The 24,744-nt window shown below is 42.9% G+C and overlaps 1 protein-coding gene across 4 annotated transcripts in view; it reads left to right on the top strand.

Moving 5' to 3' along the window:
• The first annotated feature begins 1,371 nt into the window (after positions 1–1,371).
• Positions 1,372–24,744, top strand: part of RBM20 (RNA binding motif protein 20) — a 109,013-nt gene continuing 85,640 nt past the window's right edge. For 2 of the 4 annotated variants that reach the window (XM_052799162.1, XM_052799165.1), the window contains exon 1: positions 1,373–1,609. In XM_052799162.1, coding sequence (XP_052655122.1) covers positions 1,464–1,609 — 146 coding nt within the window. In that variant the 5' untranslated portion in view covers positions 1,373–1,463. Of the gene's footprint in view, positions 1,610–24,744 lie in introns of all 4 variants that reach the window. The other 2 variants (XM_052799163.1, XM_052799164.1) reach the window with 2 other exon arrangements.

A 24,744-nucleotide genomic window follows, 5' to 3' on the forward strand; every position in this document is an offset into this window, starting at 1 on the left:
GGTGTTACGTTGCTACTAAGTAACTGTGCAACCAAAATATGGCCGGATTCTCCACTGCCCTGCACCTGGTTAGTGCTCTCCATCTGCAAAGTGCAAAGTACGTGATAAATGCAAATAACTTAACATTTTCCAGTTACTGGTGGTAGTATTTTGTACGCATTTACAAGGCTACATACTTGTAAATGACTATGCCAGGTGCAGAGGGGAGGAGAACCTGATTCCCTCCAAAATTAATCTTTCTCCTAAACTAGGATTAATTTTTCAAAGAAGCCAGGATGTTTCTGCTTTCCTCAGTGCGTGTGTAAGCGAGTATGTGTGTGTGTTGGGGGGGGGGGTGCATGGCTTACCGAGGCAGCGCAGGAGCAAGTATTGGAATGGTCTTTGACTCAGCCCTCTCTAATGGACAGAGCATGTTACAGAGGAAGCAAGAAGAGCTGGAAGGAATGTTTTCAGTGTTATTTGGTATGAGCAGCGCAACGTCTGCTCCTTCGGTCGCCTGAAATGTCCTCCCTAAATATGTGCAGGTAAAACCTTTTTGTCAGACCGTAACATCGTGTGGCAATCCCGGTCCTTAATCCCGTGTTGTTACAGCAGCGGGTAAAGCCTTGCTGGGTAGGTCTTGATCCCGCTAGTGTGCGTATTTGGAAGGGAGGAAGCCCAAGATTGATGATCCTTTATTAAAAGCAGGTTCTTTGGTTGGGCCCGGACTGGGGGTTTGCTTTAGGGATGACTCTGGTACTCGAGAAGGTTTATATTGTTGGCTGGGGCGTACTCCTGTCCCGTTCTGCATCAGCTGACAGAGCCTATGTCTGATAAATGACTAGTAACATTTCTGCAGAGGTGCTACTGGCGAGGGATTAAAATAATACGCACGCTTTCCCCCCCCCCCCCCCCCGCCCTGGGTCAGGGGAAAGATTTGATGTTCGTAAAGCACGGACGGGTGCCGCTCGCTCTTCGCCGCGCTGCCCCTTCTTCCCCAAGCGCGGCCCCCGGGGCGAGCCCCGGGCGCGGCCAGGTACGGCCCCGCCACCCTGCCCCGGGGCCGGGCCGCCTCCGCCGGCGGCGGGAGTCCGTCCCGCCGGGCAGGTGCGGGCGGAGGGAGGGAGCGGGCCCGGCGCCCAGGTGGGGCCGGCGGGAGCGGGCGCGGCCCGCGGGGGGGGCCGGGCCGGGCCGGGGGCGCCGCCCGCCCCTCCGGCCCCGCCGAGGCTCCCGTGCGGCGCCGGCCGCCCCCGGCCGGTAGCGGCAGCGCTCCCGCAGGGCGGGCTCAGCCGCGGCGGCAGCCGCAGGGGGCTGCTTGTCCCGCCGTGGCCAGCCCGGCAGGGGGGGGCGGCGGGGGGAGCGCGGTTGCCTCCAGGGCCGGTCCTCTGCCCCCTCCTTCTCTTCCTCCCTCCCTCCCTCCCGCCGCCGCGGCGGCGGAGGGGCTGCGCGTCCACCCGCGCCTCCCGCCGCAGGGGCCTCCCCGCATGGTCCCCGCCGCTGCCATGAGCCAGGACCCGGCCCCCCGCGGCGCTGACCCGCCGGAGAGCGATGCCCGCAGCGGGGCCCCCAGCCGGGGCCCCGGCCGAGGGATGCCGCCGCCGCCGCCCAGCCTGCCCCAGCTCCTCCACAAGTAAGAGCCGCCCCGCGTTCCGCCGGTCGCTCTCCCTCCCCGCCGGCGGTGCCCCCCTTCCCTCCCCCGCACCCAGACTGACAGCCGGGCGGGCGGAGGGTCGGCCCGGCACCGGCCCTGGCCCTGGCCCTGGAGGAGCGGTGCCCCGCGGGGCTGAGCCTCGCCTCCGCCGCCCGCTGCGCCGCGGCCGTGCCCACGGATGCGGGGCACGTATCCCCCTAAAGACCGGCACCCATCCCGCTCCCCTGCGGAAGTTTTCCGCCCGAGAAGCCGCCCGTGTCGGTTTTCCGAGGGCTCGCCCCGCCACCGCGTCTCCTCCGGGCGGGGGGCCGCCGCCGCCGCCCGGCAGCTCGGTCGGGAAACGTCCCTTCGCCTCGCCGTGGCCGCCGCCGTGTCGGGTCGGCGGGGCGAGCTGCGAGCCCGCCGTGCCCCGCAGGCGCCCCTCTGCTTGCGGGCGGCGGCGGCGGCTCCTCGGCAGGCCCGGAGCGAGGGGGCTCGTCTGTGCCAGAGGCGATCGCATGTCCGCAAAACTGTCGCGGAAAAAGTAACCTGTGCAGGCGCGGAGGGCTTATTAGTGAGGGCAGCGGTGCGTTTTCCGCCCGGAAAGAGAGGGGGAAAAGTCCTTTTGCAGACGCAGTGGTGCGGGCGATACTTCTCCGGCTAAAGGAGAAGCTCGAAGAGAAGCGTAGTTAGTACGCGAAGCATGAGTAACGCTTAAGTTGATCTGTGCTGATTCAGGATGCTTGCACGCACCGTATCTGATTTTTCCCGAGTCATAACATGTTGAAAGAGATGGGGGCTTTTAACAGAGCGGTAAATCTACTAACGAAGGCCCCGTTACGGAGCCGTTAGAATTGCCTTCTAGTACTTTAAGATTTGCTGCTTGAGTTGGCGAGCAGGGCACTGGGCAGCGGCGTAGGTTGAGAAGCGCTCTTGACGTTATGTCCCAGGCCACCAACTGGCCTGAGCCTGTGTTTGGCCGCCAAGCAAAGCGCGAGTATGACAAAGCACTGTGGAGCTGCGGCGGCCTCGCCGCTGGGCTTGCGCTGCTTTCCTGCAGCAACCCGGTTATGAAAGGCGCTGGCTCAGGCATCTCCTTTATCAGTTTGTCAACAAAACCCAACCATGTAACTAACAGAGGAGGCGATTTCAATCCTCTCGCTTGCATTTGTAAAATACGTACGTACGCGTATATAAATATATACGCGCGCGTATGCTTTAACATTACAGCAAACTTGGAGTATGAACGTTACTTGAAGTTTGGAATTGTGTTATCGTTTATAAGTATGTATGAAACTGGACTGTTAAAAGTTGCTGGGGAGTGTGGCCCATAAATTTCTTGATGCTTGGTTTTCTTTTTGACTGTTTGCTTTTAAATCACATCTTGTAACTTAATCGTGAAAACATTAACGGTTCTCGTTACCCATATTTTTATTCCTAATTGGAAATACAGACGTGGGAGTTTGCATTGAAACTGAAACGTTAATGGTCGCTTCCTAAGTCCGCTGGGCAGCAGCAGTGCTACATATGAATTCTTGTGCAACCAGAACGTAATTTACACTTACTCAAAACCAGTCTTAAATTTTAAACCACGATCTGTGAAGGTGGCCCTTATTTCTTCACAGTTATCAAGACTTTATGTGGATGCCTTTTGCAAGTCAGATAGGTGAAGCTGTCGACGCTGCTTCGTGATTGTATTTCTAATGCAGCGCATGTTACGTACAAAGGCATCGCGTTTTCGCTGGTCATGCCTGCTAGCAAGTTATAGGTAGGAAAACTTGAAATGGTTTCCTTTCGAGCCTATCTTTAATGGAAAGATTTGAGAGAGGTGCCATGTTCTGACCATTCTTTGTCATGGTAATGTGACGCAGAATGGCAAACATCGACCGTCTCCATCTAAGGTCTTGCAACTTGATCGTACGGTTTTGTAACCACACGGCATAATTTGGTGTGCGCCTCTGTGTTTACCTGATAAGTAATAAATCTCCACCCTGCATTTAATTGGAAATGCAGGCAAATTATATTTTGCTTTATGGATAATAACTTGCTGGTTTATAACCTGAATTGGCTATTCAGTGATTGTTAGGAAGGGAGATGTTAGGGAATACCTTAAATTGCTCTTCTGAATTTATTTCTAATATGTTAGAACAGGTATTACGACTGGCAAAAGAGGATGGAATGGAAAGCAGTGATTCTTCTACAAAATGAAGTTGTGGCATTACTAGGAAAGAAAACATTTACCTCTTTTCCCAAGCATTTTGATTTTATTCACTCTTTTTTTTTAACAATTGCTGTCTTTTTGCTTTCCAAGCTGCAGTAAACAAGTGTGCAGTCGCAGAATGCTAATTCAGAGCTGTGTAGGTCAGAATGTTGCGTGGTGTTTAACTGGATCTCCCTGTTTCAACACTTCTATTTTTCATTATACTGTTTAAACTTAAAAAGCTCTCTGGATTCCTTCTTCCTTTCCCCCAGTACTTTTCTTAGAAATTTTTAGAGATGTTAGGTGAAGACCAATATAATTTTAAAAAATTACTTCCTATATGGGCAGCTGATAAACTTTCACTGTGAACACTGAGCACTGAACAAAGATTAAAATTTAGCGAAACTGGAGATCTGAAATGTTTTTGGTAGCAGCTACACTGGGTGAACTTGTGCAAAGCAGGTAGCATGTACCATATTCTTTAAGTGCCTCTCTGCTTTAACATCTATAATGTAATTTTAATATTAATATATAACTGAATCCCTAGTTTGAAATTCCTTGCTGATAGTACCCGAATACAGTAAGATACAAACTGAAATATGCTGCCTACATGCTGTATTTTTCCCCCAAGTGACAACGTCATTTCAGTTGATAATAAAGGTCCAATCATAAGATTTACAGAGCGGTTAAAGCTTTCTATCTATGCAGGTTGTTGTGATGTTGGATGGGAAAATACTTCTTCTTTTCCAAAAGTAAAAGTCTTACTACAGTTGAAGCCCTTAAGTTGTAGAGCAGAGAATGAAAAGCCAGTGGGGAAGGGAAACCTGAATTTGCACACTACGGAGGATGACTTACAAAAACATACACTTGCATACGAAATAAAGTGGAAGACTGAGAAGAAGGAGAAGGACAGTTGTAATGGTGTTGGTTAGTGTTCATAACTGGTTTCTACTAGGGTTGTGTGGAAGGAGTGGAAATGCAGGGTAGGGTCTGTAGTCCCAGCAAGTGAAACACGTATGGGAAATCTCTGAAAAGCCCTCAAATACCTATTCTGCACAGAAAGGTTTTAATGCGTTTTGGAACTGCTCGTTTGGGGGGGGTTCCCCCTCTTTCGGTAAGTCTCCTTTTATGGGAAGATTTTTGTTTCTAATTTGCAGTTACATTGCAAAATGTAATTTTTAGGTGACAGCTCAGTGTGTGACAGATTTTGGCACCTGCTGTTAGATTGACTGGAGTGCCTAAGCAGCATGAGAGAGTGGAGACTCCTATTAATAATTCCAGGTGTGTGATTCATTGCAGTCTGATGGGGCAACTAGCTGGAAATAACTGAGAGAAAGGACCGAGTGGTGGCTGTGGGCTAACTATAAAGATGTTGCATGAAGAGTGCCTTCTGTGAGGGTTCTTGCTTAAAACATGCCGCAAGTAAACTCCATAATTATAGGAGACCTAACTGTATTGAAATGCAATCTCTTTGTATGTTTTAATGGCTGGTTGCATGCTTTCGGTTCTAATGATTTGTCATGGGTAGTATCTGTCCAGTGGAAATCAAGGAGTTTTTAACTCCCTGTGTCAATACAGGAATATACGTTTGTTTTACAAATTGAATAAAGATGTCTTAAAACAATGGGGGGAAACCCCAAAGTTAATATTTTTTTTTCTAAGGGGTTGTGCCCTGGAGATTTTGAGCTCCTCTGGAAGGAAGATGGAATTTCCAACATCTGCGCCCAAGTCGTCATCAGTTTGTGCCAGTTCTGGGGGCAGACAGGAGTAAGCAGGCTGGTGCTGAATGCTTTGAGTCCTTTATTTCCTATAGCAGCGAAGAGGAAGCTTGTTGGGAAAAATAACCTCCAACTTATTTTTTTTAAAACTTAAACCTGTTACGTTAAGCATGTGCTTTTTTATTTGCTTCCTTGTGTGTTTGTTTTGTGTAAAGTGTGGGATTTTCTTTTTCTTTTTTCTTTCTTTTTTTTTTCCCAACTCAAGGTCTCTCAGGAGAGATAAAATATGAAATGTACTCCCATTATATACATTAGTCATGGCAAATAGTTTGGCGTATATGGCAAAGGCTAAACTGATACTTAACAAGGGGACATTAGGAGAAACACTGGTTTTACTGTTTCTCTTCTTACTGTTACTGATCCAGGCTTTCTATATTTATTTGCCTTTTAAAGTACATCTCCAGAATCTGAGTTGCTTCCCTACTGGACAGAGCCCTGAAAACTCAGGGAGTTTGTGCTGTAACAACTGTAACAGCCCTGAATGGGGATGAAAACAAAACAGAAAGTGCTGGAGCTGTCTTAGCTGAGAAGCTTTACCAAAACAAGGGACAGGAGCTGAAAAAGCAAACTGCATGGTGTGGGACTCGCCAGAGAATGTGGGAACTAAACCCGCGTTATTAAACTTCTCCTTGTGTTTCCCATTCCTCGTCTCTGTATGTTATGAAACACACAGCGAGGGAACCTCAGTTTTCTTGGAATTGTCTGGCTCCTTGCTGTGTAATTTTTGAGACTCTTCTTAGACCTCACCTGACATTAAAATCAGAACTTAAAATGTGTGTACCAAATGTGTGTGCATGGGGGGGCAGGGACAGGGACACCTGGGGGGTGCTTCACTTTTAAGTTTAGTTGCTTACAAAAAGTAGCATCAGCGATGATAATTACCTTCAAGTCAGGGACTGAAAATTTCTCTTTTCTCTTAACATTTCCTTTTCTTAACATTTCTCATTTTAAATACCTTTTTTTTTTTTTAATTTTTTTTTTGATGGAAACCAATGACCTCTCCTGTATGTCAGGTGTGACCCAAAGCTTAAAGATTAATTAATCATACAGATGTTCTCTGTTTTACACAAAAATGACTGAAAGCGTGGGTTTCTTTGTCTTGAAATCTTTTGTCATTGTGTTTGTTTGGGTCGTCTTCTGTTTAGGTTTTTTTCAGACTCTCATTTAAAACCCAACAGCTTATTGGGACAAAAGCACAATAAAATTGAATTTAAGGCTTGAAGAGAGAGCACAGAGGTACAAAGTGGAAAGGGGTCAGAAAAAATAATTTAGAAGGAATGCCTTGCATGCAAACATCTCCATGTAATCTGGCTTGTATTATCAGTTATCAATAGTTGCCCAGAAATGTCAAAATTCTGTCACATATTTTAGTGGAGAGAGAGAGATAACAGCAGTGATATCAACTTGAGTAAAAAGTTAAATAATATGTACTTTATAAGAGGCAATGTAATAAGTGGGTTTTGGACCACAACACCTGGCAATGGAGTCGTCTTTACTGAAATTAAGTTGCCTGGATGTTGTTCTTTTATTGGAAATTTAATACTACTGTTCCCATCAATGGGAAGACTGGGAAATGTGTTCTTTTGGTTTTCCTGTTAATTCAGCCCTTGTCCATTCAAAGCTGCATGCACCTAACTGAGTAGTTATGTGTGACCTGCTGAGCTACTGCTACACTGTGGTGCTAAATCTTTCGAACCCCATTTGAAGGAAAGGAAAATGGAGATGGGTGAAAAGCTCAATACCTTTTAGTTCTGATTCTTTCTGGGGGCTGTCAAAATGGGAGGAACTAGATCTTCAAAGGTACATTTATACTTCATAAAGCACTGCAGAAATTTATTTAGGAGGGTCAATAATGGATTGTTTGCATGAAATAATAATTTTGGTCACTTTAAAATAGTCCTTCAAACAGAATCTGCTTTTTCTGAAGAGTAAGCTGTCTTGATTAATTTTTTTTATTTAAACAAACTTCTTTGATGTGATTTGCAGCTAGACACTTTATCAGACTGACTTTATTGCCCTGAATATACTCCCCCCCTTTTTCCCCCCTCTTCATCCTTTGTAACATTTTATAGTTGATTTAAGGATGTAATCGCTCTGTTAGCCTCTGCCCCTCTATGTCCAGCTGCTTTCTCTTTGTCACACTAATGACCCGTCACAGTGAAGCTGTCACTAGACGCACTGGGTGAAACCCGAAAACCTGCCCCTTTGGGTTTTAGAAACGTTTAGTATCTGTCCCGTTCTGACAACTCAAGCCTAGCCCGTTTTACAAATGCCTCTTGCCTATTTAGAAAAAATGCCAAATAAAAGCATTGGGTATTCTGTTGCAGGAAGGGGGCAAAGGCTTGTTTTCTTAACGGATCGGTATTTATGAGCGCGCAGGCAATTATTTAGTTGCAGCCTTACTGCATTTGTGTGTGTGTAGACTTGTGAAATGTGAGTTTAACTGATATTAATTGTACCACAAGCTGCATATTTACCTCGTGCATCTGGGGAACTACAAGGAAGATGGATTTGTTGTTAGTTTTCTGCATGCCCGTGTTGGGAGATGAGCTGAACGGGCAGCGAGCGGGACTGGGGTGGAGTTGCGCTGTGTGGCTGTTGAGCTACATGATGCTGTTCCAATTTGTCCTCCATCATCTCTGTTGTTTAAAGATGTGCAGGTGTCTCACCAGCCTTTGCAGAATGCTCCAAAGATGCCATGAGCTCTGCCTGACTCTGGGGCTGATGGGAATCTGCAGCTATACTGGTTGTGAAGTGTAGTCCATCTCCTGAGTGGTCTTAACTCTAAAATCTGTGTTACATGAAATGTTCATGATGGTGACTGCTTTAAGAAGGATGGGAGAATATTCTGCTTCATCACTTGTGGATAAACTTCTTCCTAGGAAAAGACAGGGAGAGGATAAGGAAGCGTTTAACTCCTATTCCCTTGAGTAATGTCTTCTGCTGGCCAGGATGGACGGAGAAAATGGTATTGTGGGCAGGTTATGAGCAAGTTCCCTGGCTGATTTCTGATCACCTGGTCCCCTCCCTGGCTTACTGGCTTTTGAGATACCAAAAGCATCTGATGTTATCTAGTCTTAGCTTTCCTCAACTTGCCATAAATCTTGTGATTTTCTGTACAGTAGGCTGCGGAGTGTTAGAATTCAGGCAGTGTAGAATGTTGATAGTGTCAAAATCTACAGTTTTACACTACGTGGCTTTTTTCCTGGAGGCGGGGAGATGTGTGAGTTGATGGTGTCTGTGAGCTAGGGCCACTTCTTTGGAAATGTGCAGGAGTTGCTCTCGCATTTTTACTTACATTTGAATCTTTGTTTTAAGAAATAGACTTTTAAGTACCTCTGCAATAAGTGGCTTGATGGCTGATGTTTCCTTTACTGAGATGATAAATACTCTTCCGTGGACTTTTGCATATTGTATAGTTGAAAAGCAGTAGTAAATTGACCACACTCTGTTTCTGCAGTAGGAAATACTATTTCCATCTCTGCTGATCAACATGTTCTCCTCTTACAGGAAGATGTGCTAAGTAATTTTACTAGGTTGATGACACATACAGTGCATTACAGTTGACCAACTTTTATTGTTCTCTTTTTGGCCTCAGTTTTTTTAAAAAACTGTAAAAATAAAATTGCAAAATACTTACTGAGAACAAAATGCCGTATAATGCTTTAGTACTGTCTTTTTCACCCTGCGTTGTGCTCTGCCTGAACTAGAGTGAGAGCAGATTAACTTCTGGTACGAAGAAGTTTGCTCTGGTCCCGGCAGAGCTGTGCACAGCTATGTGTGTTCGCGTGGTTTGCAGCCTGGATGCCACTGCACAGATTGTCAGAGATTTCCTCTGCTCCACCACATAAAATTCTTTATCAGAGATTATGCACAATTCAGAATGAGGATGGGATTTGGAGAAAAGATGACTCTTGTCTCCTGATGCCATAGAGAGAAATATTAGCAAACTAAGGTGAGATTTTTTTTCAGCCCTAGGCTCCTCTTATCTTCCAAACTCTTCCATTAACACATCTTAACATTCACACCCCTGCTATCCATGTGCTGTGCGCCATGCATTTGTGCCCCACTCATGGCACATTCTTGTAAGGTCACCTACAGCTTTCCACCGTCCTGCCAACCGACAATGAAACATTGGGCTCTTTATTTACCGCTTCATTCAAGGTCGCTATTCTATCCTGTAGCAGCACCTTCTCATGGTACAGGCAGGGCTTACCCTTTTGCTAGCATCTTTCTGTTGACTCTCGTTGAGATGGCCCAAGAGGTTTGTGTCAGGTTACTCTTGACGTGTATTACGCTTAGGAAAGTGTCATTGATGTGTCTAGAGGTGAACATGTTTGTAAGTAATACAGAAGAATAGTGGTTGAGTGGGGTGGTGTTTATAGGTACCTCTGTTGGCAGCATGGGCAAACAGGTTCATAGGTAAAGTGGGGTAAACAAAAGAATTAAAGTTCTGTGGTACTTGAATCCAAGTCAACTCTTGCATTTTCTGCACTGTTCTGGATATTACTTGAACACACCTTCTCTTTTCCAGCTCATGGAGAAACAGAAAGTGCTAACTAACTACTTCAAATTTGACAATAACATTTAAGTTAATCACACATCAGTGTATCTTTGGTAGATCAGACTTCTAAAAGACAAGGGATCATTACTGTTCAACCTAGGTTTTGTAGGTTTTCTGCATTGCAAACTATTAAAGGATTGAATTTCCCTCCAAAAAAAGGGAGTAAAATGGAAATTTGCAGGGGCTAGAAGTGATTTAGTCATTTCGTTTAGATGGTTAAAGTCTATCCGTGTAGAGTAAAGCAACACCTCTTATATATTACATATTTATGTTAGATGGCCAAGTGAGGTTGCTTGTCAGTGGTAAATAATTCCTCTTTGGATGTAGTGTATATACTGTGAGACTGATCTTGCAAAGCCTTTTGCATACACATGAGGATTATTTATGTGTGTAAGGCTTTAGAGGATCAGATCCTATCATCTAAGTCTGCAAGGCTTCATGACTGTTTACTGCTTGTTTGTTTTTTGGGTTTTTTTTCCCAGGTCACTAGGAATCCTGCACAGAAATGTTAAGAACAGTAATTGCTGGTAGGAGAGACCTAATACAGTAGAAGCTAAAGAAAATAATAGAAAGTTACCTTGTGTTCCAGCATTGAAACTTCTCTTTTAAAAGAGGGCATGGAGCTGTGCAGGGAGGAGTATGCATCCATGCTCTTTTGTGCTTCTTAATAGCATATTAATGGTCTGACGTGTTTTAAAACCAATACTCTGGAGTGTTAAAGCCTCCCTAGCTGTAGGGGTTTGTAGATTTGGAGGTGGAGAGGGGTTTACAGAGAGCCTGTCAGCTTTTCTGCACAGTGTTGCCCTTACTGGTGGCCATCACTGCTGTCTTCCAATTTGTGCTGAGCATTTGGGATTAAAAAGGCACAGTCTTACATCTCTCATCTAAGTTGGCTGCTTGCTTTGTTTTCCGTGTAAGTTCTCAGGATGGGGGGTTTTTTGTTGTTGTTCTTACATTTGCTGCAGTATTTTAATGGAATAACATGAAAATAACAGAATTTTGTGGTATTTCCCCCTATATTCAAAGGAGCTTTTATAAATTTGATGAAGATCCCATTTTATCCTAACCCATATAGCAAGGAGATAAAGTATCGGCAACTAAGATTACTTCCTGGATTGCTGGCATAATTTATTGGGGTAATCTGCTCTAAACTGCAAGACAGCCGTTTGTAGCCTTTTCTGTACAACATACTGTCTCTTACTGTGCATTTTGGCAGTACTTGTCACTGCTCGGCTTGTAACCTCCTCCTGCTCTGTATAATGTAAGACCCTTTTACACAAAGGCGCAAACACACAGAAGAGAGACTCCCCACACGTTTCTTATTGATCTGTTTAGTATGATAGATTTTTCTTTTGTGTGTCCTTCTTTGAAGCAGTAAAACCTACTGTTTTGCTTTCGCCCTTCTATAATTTCAAGACGTATTACATGAAAGTTGGTAGCAGTGTTCCAAAGCCGAGGACTTGATTGGCAAGTTTTATCTGTGAGTAAATTTTCACAGCTGAGCCATAAATCCCCGACAGACCATTACGAGCTTCAGAGTGGCTCTGGCAAGCTCCCCTACAATAACTGTAGTTTTAAGTTTGTTATATTTAGTTTTCTTACCTCTTAGCTGGATGCCAGGGGGACCTCACTAGAAGCAAACCAGCTCTTTATCTACTTTTTCTTCCAAGTTGGCAGTTTGTACAAGTAGCACAGCGTGGAAGGAGGGCTTGCTGGTTGACTCCCAGTGGACAAGGCAGAGACCATCCAAGGATGTGGCTTGTGACAAATGGACCCCAGATCTGGGGTTAGACATTTCAGTAATTCCAGGAGACTTAGAATACATCATTTCTCACCTCCCACCTCCAGCCCCTGCTCTTAAGAAATAACAGAATCATCAAGGGAGGCAGAAAAAATGCTTCTTCAAGCTTAAATGTGACAGAGTTGTATATAACTCTGTGAGACAGAGACAGAGAGGCAGCTCTTAATTTAAATTCCCTGAAGTAATTGTACTTATTTTTCTCTAGCGAAGCTGGCAGAGTGACCAGCTTTTAGGAGTGACCGCTACAGTAAGAACAGAACTGCCTGGGTGCCAGCGGTGAGAGCAGCAGGCGGTTCTTTCGGGTGCCAGGGTTTGATGGTAATGATGTTGCTGGAGCAGCTGGAAGCCTGGCTTCAAGACCGCATCCCCTTTAGGCTCATTGCTCTCCATGCACGCAGTAAAACCAGTGCTATAGCGACGACATTGCATCTTTGATAAGCCCTGGAGAACGCTTCTTGTATAGTAGGGCCCCAGCGGGCAGCCTGGTAAAGCCAGAGGAGAGGTTCCTGTCGTCCCCCTGGGTCTGGATCCTGTTGGATGGGCTCTGGAAGCAAACGCATACTTGGCTGCTTGTTTGAGCAATGAATGAATGTTTTGTACATTTTCTGCTGAGATCTGAACTGCTTTGCCAAGGATGTAGTTGCCACTTGGTGGAGGCTGGTGTATTACCTTGCTGAAGGGACAAGGGGACTGTGTAGAAGGAGGGGGGGTGTCTGCATGGTAAACTCTTCCAAAGGAATATTCTTTCCCTTTCTAGAAGAGAGAATCTTTATCCTCTTTATCCTCCATTACATAAAACCAGCCTCGCGTACCTATAACCCATGAATGATTTCTTTACACAGGAGGTGATAGAGAAGCATTATCTGAACTATTTATGAAAAGGAAAGGAAGAAGAATTGGTGGTGATCTTTTAATTGAATTTTCAAATAATTTTTTTTTTTTTTTTTTAGAGCAAGAAAAGCAGAAATTTCATTCACCTTAAAAGCTCCTTCAAACAAAAGTTCCTTCATGTTAACGTTTTAATTTAGGAGGATCAGAAGCTTTGTTGATTAGGGTCTTGTTAGGATAAAGACAGAGTAAGTAACTATAAATAGCGATACAGTGAGTGATGATCTTGCCCTACAAACTTTGTGTTGAACTTAAGCGGTAGAAGGTAAAAATACCAGCAGACAACCTTCTTGCAAGGAGGCATCTCTTAAAATAGAGGGATCTTCAGTAAAAGAAATGGAATTGGTCATCTCTTCAGTCCTTAGTTTCAAGTGCTTTAACTGCATTTGATGCAAGAAGTCAAGTGGAAGATGGCATTCCTGTGGTGGGAATAGAGTGCTGTTGATGCCTGGGTCGGTTTTGGTATCTGACACTTAAACTAGAAATGCTAGGAGTGATAAGAGTAAATGAGGTAATTACATGTGTACAAATGAAATGCAGAGCATGCTTCAGCTGGAAGAAAAGACGATGCCCTTCATCTGTGTATCATAATGGAAAAAAGTTTGTGGAAAAATACACAACTTCTAACATGAATTGGGGTTGGGTAGGATTGTGGGAAAAAAAATATAGTAATTAAAAATGCAAAATGGTGTTAAGATTAAAACCAAAAGATAGCAGTTGTATGGGTGTAAGCAAACTATACACATCTTCCTAGGTTCACCTGCATTAAGTGTTGTGCTCTGCTTTATTTCCTCAAGAACTGAATGGACGGGAAGCAGGTCACTAAGAGGACAGTATGGACCTCCTGCGCTTTTGGGGAAACAGTTCACTAAGATAGTGGCCTATAGATAAGGATGGCAGGGCATCCCCACCTAGTAATTGCTGACTGGCAGGATGTTAATGCAAACTTCCACTAACTTGCATTTCATCTCCCTGGCAAGTAAAATTTGCAAATGCTTATTCACAGAAGTAGCTGGAGTGAATTAGTGACCAGTACTTACACATGTAAGAAATTTACAGGTGGAGCATAAGATGAATCCATAATTAAAGGCCAAACATAAGAGGGGGCAGATGAATCTAGAGTCTTACTGCTGATTGTTGCTCTAAAATAAAAGTAAGGGAATGCAACTGTAGAAGACGAGGGGAGCAGTTTAGCAGGCTTGTTTTCACTGCAGGGTTAATTCAGACTCCTGCCTAGTTTTTAACCATTACCATCTATCAAAGAAAATTAGTCTTAGTTAAAAAGGTGCTTTTGAGACAGTTGAGGATTTGGGGAGAATCTGACCTTCACTTGGATAGCTGACACTTTGGGAAGAATATGTTGGGAAAATAATCTGCATGATGGTTATCCTCCGTTTCCACCATTCCCTGAAGGGCAGAAAAGTTCTCCATGTGACGCTATTGACCAGGAGGGGTTTCAGCCCTGCCCCGCTGCGAGAATTTGCCAGACTGAAACAGTGTTCGATGGGCCAGGACCTGCTGTGGGTTAGGTTGATCAGAGATACGTCAGGAAGGTGAAGTGTGCAAAGGAGCCATACCCAGAAGAAGAATCTATCTTTCTTTATGTGGGGAAAAGCCGATGTACTTCTCTCCAGCTTCTTTGGGAGAGCCTAGGCGTTATGCTGGCATTAAGTCAAACAACTTTTATTCCCCCCCCCTTTCTGCAATGCAGTCTTGGTCTAGCTGGTATCAATGTTTTCTTTTCCAGCTATTAATTAAAATGAGAATGAAGTTAAACTTCTCTCAAGGTGCAAACTCAGTTGTTTGCTTTTCCCTCCTCATGAGAGAAAAAGTAGCATACGTACAGCTTTAGCAGTTGCAAGAGGTGACTGATGGGAAAACTAAACCCAATACACTAAATAAGTGTCTTTTCCTGCGTGGATGTTGTTTACCTGTGAAGTGGCTGGGGCAGTCGGGAGGTTTTCCAACTTGTGTATATGTCTTTGAGAGTACAAGTGATTTGAAGAAACAAACCAGAACTTCTTCCTGATTGAAAGGGTGCCTAGACTTATCTAGGGCTACAGCAGGATATTAATAGAACATACTGCATTTCCTTCGCATAAAAATACGAAGGGCACTTTGCTGAGAAAAAATCCTGCTGTGCCTTTCTGTCTTTGGGACCGGCTCATCACCCAGCTAAAATTAAAAGGTGAAGTCAGGCAGTTCTTGCTCTCTATTTTTAAACTGCTTCAGCATATGAATGTGAGTGTGAAATCTTTCTTTAGGCCTCTCTTAACTTAATTACCTACTTATTCAAAATATTCTCTTCTCAAATTGCTGAGCTATAATTATATTCATCTTTTCTGTGGACACACTTTAGCTACTCGGTGTTTGTTTAATTAGTTTTATGCTTAATTTGTAGTTCTGTAGTTATTTACAGTGATGGAAGCCTCGTGGCAAGTGTTTAAAATCTATTTTGATCTGTTAAAAAATTAGCAAGTAGATGATGTTTTTGTATATCTGTTCCATGTTTTTCTTTTGGAAAATATTACGAGGAAGCCCACTTTAAAAAAAACCAAAACAGTAAAAAGAATTGAAACAAATAATTTTCATTTGACCTTAATAATAGAAAATGACGTCATAACTGAAAATGTTTTGTTGCGCTTTCATTTCTTCAAATCTTTTGCTCTGTGCAAGCTTATTCCTATTTTATTTTGTTTATATGCCTTTTCTTTTGCTTGGGCGGAAGGGGTGATCTGGCCCCGGCACAGGAGGTGCCGCGGCACTGCTTATAAACCACAGATGCGTCCCTTTTTTCTGCTCATTTGGACGTGCTGAATTCTTCTTCCTGCATTTCGGTGAATCTATGAAAAATCCCTGCCAGCCACCTTTGAAATTACATGGAGTCAGTCCTCTGCTTGCACCCAGAAATGATGTTTTCCCGTCTCGTAGTTCCAGCCTGCAGAGGGTGTGCTTTCCCCCCTCAAACCACCGTCTCCCAGCCCGGCGCCCGTAGCACACCGTCCCGGTAGCGCTGCCCTGGGAGCCCGGCGTTGCACCCAGAGGTACGAAGGGAAAAGGGCGTCTGTCCGTCTCTGTCCCCTGTGACATCTGTCCCGCGATATCTTTGACTATCAGCTGTTTGAAGCACAGGCTGTGGGACTTCTTCCCAGCTGACCCCTTTCGCAGGGAAAAGGACGCTCCTGGGAGAACACGGTGTTTCTTTGCATCCTCTTTCGGGGCTGGCTACTGATCCTAAACCTAGTACAACATGGAGATGCGTGCTCTTTCCTTCTCAGTGTTTTCCTGGTTCCTTTGCTTTTGTCGGTGGGAGCAGCTGTGGTGTCGGAGATCTTGGGAGAGTCTGCCCTGCAGTTTCCCGTGTCTGGCCAAGCAGTGATCAGGCTCCGCTGTGCTGGCTCCTTTGTCTTTTGTCAGCTACCTGAAGCTGAGTGAGGTGGTAAGTTTTGAAAGGCACGACCTTCAGCCTCCACATGCTCCTGGAGTCTATATGTGGTCCTACCTTTGACAGCTAAACGAGTAAACCGCCTGCTGCAAACTGTCTTTGGGCTGGCTGGTACCTGGGGACGGCAGTAAGCGTGGTTACATCTCCCCAGGCGAATCCCCCGTGCTGTTGATCCACCTGGTATACTTCCACATACCTCCCTCTCCCGCTGACCAGAAATACCAGAGATTTCATAGGCTTGGGTGTTAGATGACAGCACGTTTGTATTGCTGGTGAGAAACATGTTGCTATTCACAGTGTTTAGTGGCAGTGTAGTTAGATAGCTAGACAGTGATGTTAAGTAACACAAACCTGGAGCCACAGTCTTTTGGACACGTCTTCCCATGCCAATCTTGGTGCGTGCAACAGTTTGCCCATTAATTTGTTCCAAGCTTCCACCCCCTCCCTGCCCTCTCCAGAAAACCCTTGGCAAACCATCTCTTCTGTAGATCCTCCTGCCTCAGCTGGCCACTGCCCCTCTGTTCATGCTGTCCTGTCCTGTTGCCCGTTTTTGACTTCGGATTGAAAATTTGTCTGCACAGAGATTCATGTGAGCATTTGATGTCTCATAAAGAAATACACAGACCCCCTTATTCTTTCAGAAATGACAAGTTGCATTTTAAGACTTAAATGTGGACATGATATTCACCTAGACAATGAGGTTTTTTATAAGGTTAATTATATTAATAGATTTTTCTTTTCTCCATCTGGAGACTGTAGTCCAATATTAGAAATGCTGCAGTAACAGTACCTGCAGAATTTCTGCTGCCCTCATCTTTGTCTGCATCTTCTGCTGCTGTTTAGCTTTCAAAACTGATTGGTTTTGTATGTTCGTTTTTGTAAATGAATATAGTTATTGTGCATTAGTGAAACACATGCTTGACAAAAGCATCTTGACAAAATCAGTGGGTTTTAATGGTGTTCACGTGCTTCTGTGCTGGAAACGGAGCCTGAAGAATTTGTCCTCTGGAATCTTACATTATGTTTTGGCCTTGGAAATGAAGCACCTGACAGCATTAAGCTATCAGAAGGATTTTCAGTCATGGGCAAGCAGCCATTATGTATATGTTAATCCACAGTAGGAGATTTGGACAGCTTTTGATTTACTAGCGGTCATCTGTTCAGTATAAGCTGGAGAGCAGCATAGCAGTTACCTTTAAAATTGATTGAAGAGTACTGAAAAGGAAAGGAGAATTTTATGGGTATCAGGGAAATCTAGTAGACCTGCTAATTGTACTTCTAGATAATCTTAAAAGTGCATTTCTCAAGGTGGCCAAAGGAACTATTTTGTAATTGCTTTGCCCGTTTAAAAATATCTTACCAGCTTTGTCTCATTTTAAAGCAGACACTTTAAATTCTCTAATGCCCTTTTCAATAGATTGGATTAAATAACTGGAGAATTAGAAACTGTATCTGGTTTTTAGCAGCTTGAGCATTTATACATTTCTTTGAATGCTGCAGAGTTTACTTGAACCGATTTATTAGCTGAGCTAAACATACGATTTTAAAACTAGACTATAAAAATTCGTATGTTTTCTTCATATTGTGGCTTTAAATAGTTTTAATAGTAGACTTTATTTGAAGAATTTGAAGCATCCTCTTTTTATTTCCAAAAATGGTACATGAAATGTATTTATTTAAGTGGGTAATAAAACTAAAGAGCCAGGTCATAAAGTGGTGTTCACTAAAATGTACAAAAATAATACAAAGATTCCTGTCATGTGATCTGGTAACGAAACCAGCGGAAATAACTTTCTTGTGTAGCATATCATGCAGGTGGAATAGAAAACATCTATCTCAACATTAGTAATAAAGATGTATGTAATATATCAATATTTTTATGTATGCATGTGTTTTTTCGTATGTGTGTGTGCGCTTATATACAGTTTTATTTATTTAAGGAGCTCCTATTTTAGAGATCATTCACAATTTTAGCTATTAATATTGCTAACCTTTCCCAACATATAAATACTCCATTGTGGTCTCCCACACAGCTGTTGTGTCCTCCAAAAAGACCTGTGCTCCTTTAACCAGGGAATTGTGTAAAAAATGTGTTAGGGTGATGATGCATATGAAAAACTGTATTGTCCAAAAGGTCCATTGGTTTCTTATCACATTTCTGGGGCCGTCTGGGTCAAAGCATTGATATGATCGAAACTGTCTTTATATTTTCAGGGCATGATTTTAAAAATGAGCAGACCTGAACTGTTCCAAATCCCCCCCAACGCTTTGGCTTTTCTGTCAGTAGAGATTTCAGATTGTTGCATGGCCCGTGGCATGACCTAACTTTTACAGCAACTTCCATAAGGTACTCCTTCTATAGGTCTTACCAGATTTGTAATAAATTTGTGATGAGGTTAGCCTGACCCGATGTGTTTGGAGGGTTGGGGGTTGTGGAAGAGTTGAGAATGTTGTATGAGCATTCCTTTTTCTAGAGAGTGTGTGTGTGTGTGTATGTATGTATACATAGTTATCCGAATAATAACCCTGTTGCATATCTCCTTAGGGATACTGAAGTCTTGAAAGCAAAATGGGAATGGCTGCCTGGGAAAGCCACTCTGGAGGTTTCATTTGCTGAGCTCTCCACAGGTTGCCCTGATCAGGGCTTGGCTTTGTCTTCCTGGAAAAAAATATCTTGAGGAGCACGGTGGGATGTGTCAGCAGCCCAGGGCTATCTGTAGAGGGGATCCACTGTGAAACTAAACTGCTGCATGTTGTTGACCCTTGTTGGCTTTCAGCCATGGAGCAAGTTTCACAGAAATGGATCTAAGTGCTGTTGTATAAACTTTGCTTTGCATGTCAGAAGTGGTGCTAGTCCTTTGCTGGCAAGGAGCATGTCTGGCTTCTTTTGCAGCGAGAGCGAGCCCTGCAGCACATGCATCATGGGCCAGAAATAACATAGGATGCTGGGCATTCCTGATGGGAAAAGTGGGTGATACTAAAGGCAACTGTGACCATACAAAACACAACGTTTGGCTGCTGAGTTGCTCTCCGGTGCATTCTTCAGGCAGCATTTCTCTTCAGCAGCTGACCATGAGCAGTTTTTTCTGCCCCTGCCAGCACAGGAATAATGTATAGCACAGGAATAACCTATAGCCCCCACGACTGCAGCAGCTCTCTCCGCTGCCAGCCTGTCCCACCCACTCATGGAGCTGGTTGGGGCAGTGGCCTTAAATTTCTGTGTTGCTGTCAAATGCCATCACACTTTTCAGTTTTGCTGCATACCTAATAGAAGTTGCTAACCAGTCACTGGGGAATCTTCAGATCACCTTGCTGGTACTGGGAGCTGTACCCCAGTATGGTTTCTCTGAGCTAACTAACCAGCGCAGGAATGGATTTAGCAAGACAATTTATCAGTGGAGATTTGCATTGGTATATAATTGGTTAAGGATATAAGCTGAAATTCAAATTTGTACTTAGATATGGTTTTTCTTTAAAACAATATCCTACTTAGGATTTCAGTAACATATTTTACAAATCACTCTTCAGATGCTCTTTCTGGAGTTCAAATGGTTATGTTATAAATGAAGAACAGATTCAGGGGGCTTCACAGTATTAGTGATTATCTTGTAATGTTTTCCAGATGGCATAACATGATGTAATCCATACTGCCCAGTTTGTTTCACTGTACTGTATACTCTGTCATACCCAATACGTAACCAAGAGACTTTAAGAAGCTCATCAGGCTGTTGTGACGATAGCTGGTTAATCCAAATGTTCTTTATTACATTATGAAAACTGCAGATTAACAAATCACTTGTTGGTGAATGCGGGAAGATTGATTGCTACTCAAAGCTCTGTGAGAACGAGATATGCAACTCGGATTAGTTTAGCTCAAGCTACACTTTGGTGAATGAATTCCATTTTCCTCAGGGCTATGAAGTAGTTTACATCTGTTCAATTGTAAATTGCTCTAGCAGCACTGGGTAATTTTGATTCCTCTTCTTTGGAGAAGTGATGGGAATGTTTATTTGTTGTTGTTTGCATTGATCTGAAATAAAACCACAACACAAGCATCGCTGGTTGTGTGGGCATGGTGGCTAAGGTCAAATTAATTGCAGCTTGCAGTTGCTCATAATTCTGCCAGTGTTCGTGCAATAATGTTGTTTACTAACCGGTGCTTTTATTAGGCTGACAGACCATCATTTGAATGGCAAACCCATCAAATTTAAGTAGGCACTTAGCTCAGGATTTTCTCAGCATTAATGGAAGGCGCCAGGGGTACTGCGCTGGGACAGGTGCAGGCTTGCTGTGCAGAGGCAGGATTTGAGGAGTACATGGGGAGCGAAAGCTCCGTGTGCATCCTGACATCCAGCTGTGTAGGGTTTCTCACTTCAACCCACGTCCAAGAAGTCTTCAAGGGAGATTAGGGCCTGGGCAGGAGGTTTCAATCTACTGGCGGTTATCCTGTAGAGTGAGTTTTGCAGGCACTTCTTTAGGCTATCCTACCCTTTGGTTAAGCCCAGAAAAATGGGCTGGAGAGCAGAATTACAAGAGGCTATTAACTAGCTTCTGGAAAGGAGGAGAAAATTTCCTGAAGTGGGCTTAGTGTCTTGTGATTGTCTCATCATCCGTGGAGCAGCTGCCCATGTGTTGCCATTGGTAGGACGCAGGTCGTTGGGCTGGTTGATCTGATCTGGCATGGCACTTCCAACCCTGTCTGTATGCGTTCAGGCAAGGAGGGTTGGAACAGAAGCTGAGAAACAACAGAAAGAAGAGCAGTTTCCAACACAATTGTCATTTTGATGGTTGTGCCACGTTTGCTTGTGTTGCTGTTTTACCCAGCGACTTCCTCATCTGGTTTTTATCATGCATGGCATTGCTTGGCTGGTAGCTGTTTTTATTTTGCCTTTATCATGTCTCTGGGGAATTCCACAGTTCAGTGTCAAAACATCCCCTTGTAGGGGAGGAGGGAAAGAGGAGAGGTTTACATGATGCACATGTCTCGTTTTACAGTTTCCTGATGATCTCCAGTTTGGCTGCTTGTAAGGAGTATTTGTTGTTCATAGTCACTCAGTCCAGGCTCGTTTATTGACTCAAGCTGTCTGCTCACTGCGGCATTGCTGGTGATTAATGTGCTTTGCCATTCCGATTTCTACAGCTTGTCCTGTGAAACAAAATTAATGACAGTGGCTTTTGGAAATTGAAGAGTAGCAGAGAGCTAATTATGTTTTGCGTTAAATATTCCTCCGAGTCCAAGGGAAGGGCTGTGATGCTCGGTTCTACACAGCCTCTTTGACTCTTTCGCTGTGTCTTTTGCAAGGAGTATGTGGAAAATGGGCTCACCAGTGAAATAAGGGCTGGGAGAGGGGACAGAGGAGCGGAAAGAGTCCTGAAAGGATGGCGATTTCATGCTTTTCTTCCACAGCCCTTCTCCTGTTCCTCCCCTACTCCTTGGCAACTTTTCCTTCAGGTTTTCTCCCCCACAAAATCTTTCTAGTCTTCCTGATGCCCTGTCATGTCCTGATCTCCCTAGTTTCTCCTCTGCCAAACCTTCTTTGGTTTTAACTTTTTTTGTGTACAAATTGGCTGCTGCTTCCTCAACAGCTAAACCTTGTGTATAATGCACAAAGAAGAAATATCCATTGCTTTCTCCTTTTTGCAAGAAATGCCATAGAGAATCACAGCAGATTTGACACCTGGAAAGGTTTTTTGCTCAGAAATCCAGCCCACTGATTTGGTTTAAGACTGTGGGAATGGAAATTCAGCATTTGTTTGTCTGAGAGAGGCCAGAGTTTTTCAGAGTTGATAGAAAGAGAAAACTTTATGTTCTGGAAATGTAACATTTATCAAAGGACTGAAAATGGTCTATTAACAGTGGCTTTCTAGCACTACAGGGTCTCTACTCCCCCCAAAATTTGACTTTGTTGATGAAGGAGGGAGCGACTGTAAAAGACATTACCTTCCTCGGGAGGAGTAGGGAGCCCTTTCCTGTATTTTAAAGAGGCTATAAAACGAGTTGAAATCCTGCCTCAAAGGATTTTTGGCTTGCAGAGCGCTGCCGTAAGCGTAGATTTTGTGTTGGCTCAGCACACAGACTGCAGGTCTCGTAGCCATAAGCGCAAAAGGTCAGGATTGCATTTAGCCCCTAACTATCAACTCTGTGATACACTATTAGTCATAGAAACTTGAGAAATTTGTTAAGATATTCTGAGTCTGATTTTGATATATTGGGACAGCTTTTAAAATTCCATCACAGTTTAAAGTGGTACTGCCAGTAGGAAAGTCAATTGATCAAAATACAGTGTTTTTAAAAGATTTTACTCCTCTTACGCTTTTTGTGAATTTACAGTCATCTTCTGATTTTAAGAGAAGAAAGTTTTCTGTAAGTGTAAAAGCTGTCTGTCTAGAAGTAAATTCTTTATGCATAATATGGTTAAAATACATTCATGTAACTTTTCAGTTGCAGGAGTAGTACAAGATCATTTTAGCAGCAATAGGTGAAAAAAATTATTCAGATACAAGTAAGATTTTTTTTTAATGTTGCAAATGTTCCTTTAAAATTCTTAATTAAATTTTTCTTCCCACTTCAGCCCCTAATTTCTAATTGATCCCAATTAGGCAATTTTTGTTAATCAATAGTGTGGTACCATATTTTGTCGTTGTTTCCTAGGAGCTGTGTTTATCTAAATCAGCTATGTCAAACCATAACTTTTATAGGAAAGCTACAGAGCAAACCATAAACCACTTCTCCTGCATAAATCACTTATTTTAGTCTTTAAACATCAGGTTGTACATACTAACCTTGCCCTTTTTCTGTTTAAAGGTGGAGGTTTTTATGAAGCAGTCATGTGACATGGTCTGTTCAGTCTTCTGTTGTACTTACAGATAAAAGAATAATTTTTGGAGAAATCATGGAACAGGATATCAAACTGTATTGCTCATTTTTCCCCCATTGATAATAGATAAGATCAAACTGATAACCATCCAGAAGTCTTGTTCTTTGCGGAGACTCTTTTGAGTAGGTTAGGGGGGAGCGATGAGACACTGCAATGTGGATGGGACAAGCAAAATGGATAATCATTCATGTTTCTCCATCAGTCAGCAATAACATACTGTGGCACATCAGACAATTTTACTGTAATTAAATATATTCTGTTTAGATACATTAAAGAAAATAGTGTCTCACATTTTTTCATGTTATAGGTCATTCTTGCTTACCATATCAGTGTATTTCTGCTCACAAAGGTGATTGATTGCAAAAGTGCCCCATTTTTGTGCTTATTCTCTAGATATGTTGAGCACAGAAATTTAAATCATTAGCTCAAGAAGCTGTTACTTTCCGACAGATACTGGCTTATCCTTATTTTAAATTGTTTCACATTCTTGTATATATATCTAGTGCAGAAGGAAAATACATGTTTTCATCTGTATCTCATCAAGGGGATTGTGTGTCATTGAAAGTAACCCTCTTCCAGAAGCAGGAGTTTATTTTTCTGGCAAAGGAAGTCCCTTAGGGGTTAGAATCCCAGATTGGAGACTGGCAGGTCAAATTCTTTATCAGTTCTAAACTAAACATATAGAATGTAAAAGCTACTTAGTCGTGTCTGAATCTCCATGGTGCTGTTTTGAATTATTTTTCAGAGCATGTGAAAAAATGGTGAACATTTTTTTACATTCAATGATTTTTTTTTTTTTTAATCGGGCTTGGAAATAACTCATTTATTTAAATTTGTGAATACAGATCTTTTAAATCATAGGGAATGCACATTCAGGAACAAATTTCATGGAATAATGCTAATTTCATCTGGTTTAGTAGGGATTTTTGTCCTGTTCTATATGCTGCTACATTGTCAAACGTGACTAGTTAAGTACAACCTAATCATACCTGTCCTTTCAGTTACTATATACAGATGATTTCCCCCTTGATTTAATGAATTTTTTGTTCTCTCTGCAACTGTTCAATACCTTAGAATGCCACTATGCCTGAAAGTTTTGAAAGTCAAATATTAATTATTTTCTAAAGCTTTCTGTTAAATATCAAGGTTATTGGTAGAATTTTCTTTTAGTAAAAATTCTGAGTAAAATGCAAATGGAAGTTTTTTTTCTTGTACAATTTTACAAATCATCCTTCAGTACCTCTTATAGCAACATGTCTTTATGCAACAATGCAGTCTAGTCACGATGCAGAATTCCTAACCTATTACAACTTTGGAAGGTGTTTTTAAAACTTGATTTCTGATCTTGAATTTAAAAAACACTCTAGAAATTTATGTTATTGTATAGTCTTGAAAAAATCTATCAGTACTCAGTTTATAGAATCTAGAATATACTACTTTTAAATAAAAGCAAAGATTTTCCTTAAAAAAAAAAAGGTTTCTTATGCAAAACAGCCTTGCAATGGAAAAACCTTTGTTCTGCTGTTTTGCAAAGGAATCTGCATGTCTCAGCTAAAAAGCACACCACCTTTTTATTAATCA

This window comes from Harpia harpyja, chromosome 10 (genome assembly GCF_026419915.1).
Source record: "Harpia harpyja isolate bHarHar1 chromosome 10, bHarHar1 primary haplotype, whole genome shotgun sequence".
Taxonomy (NCBI): Eukaryota; Metazoa; Chordata; class Aves; order Accipitriformes; family Accipitridae; genus Harpia; species Harpia harpyja.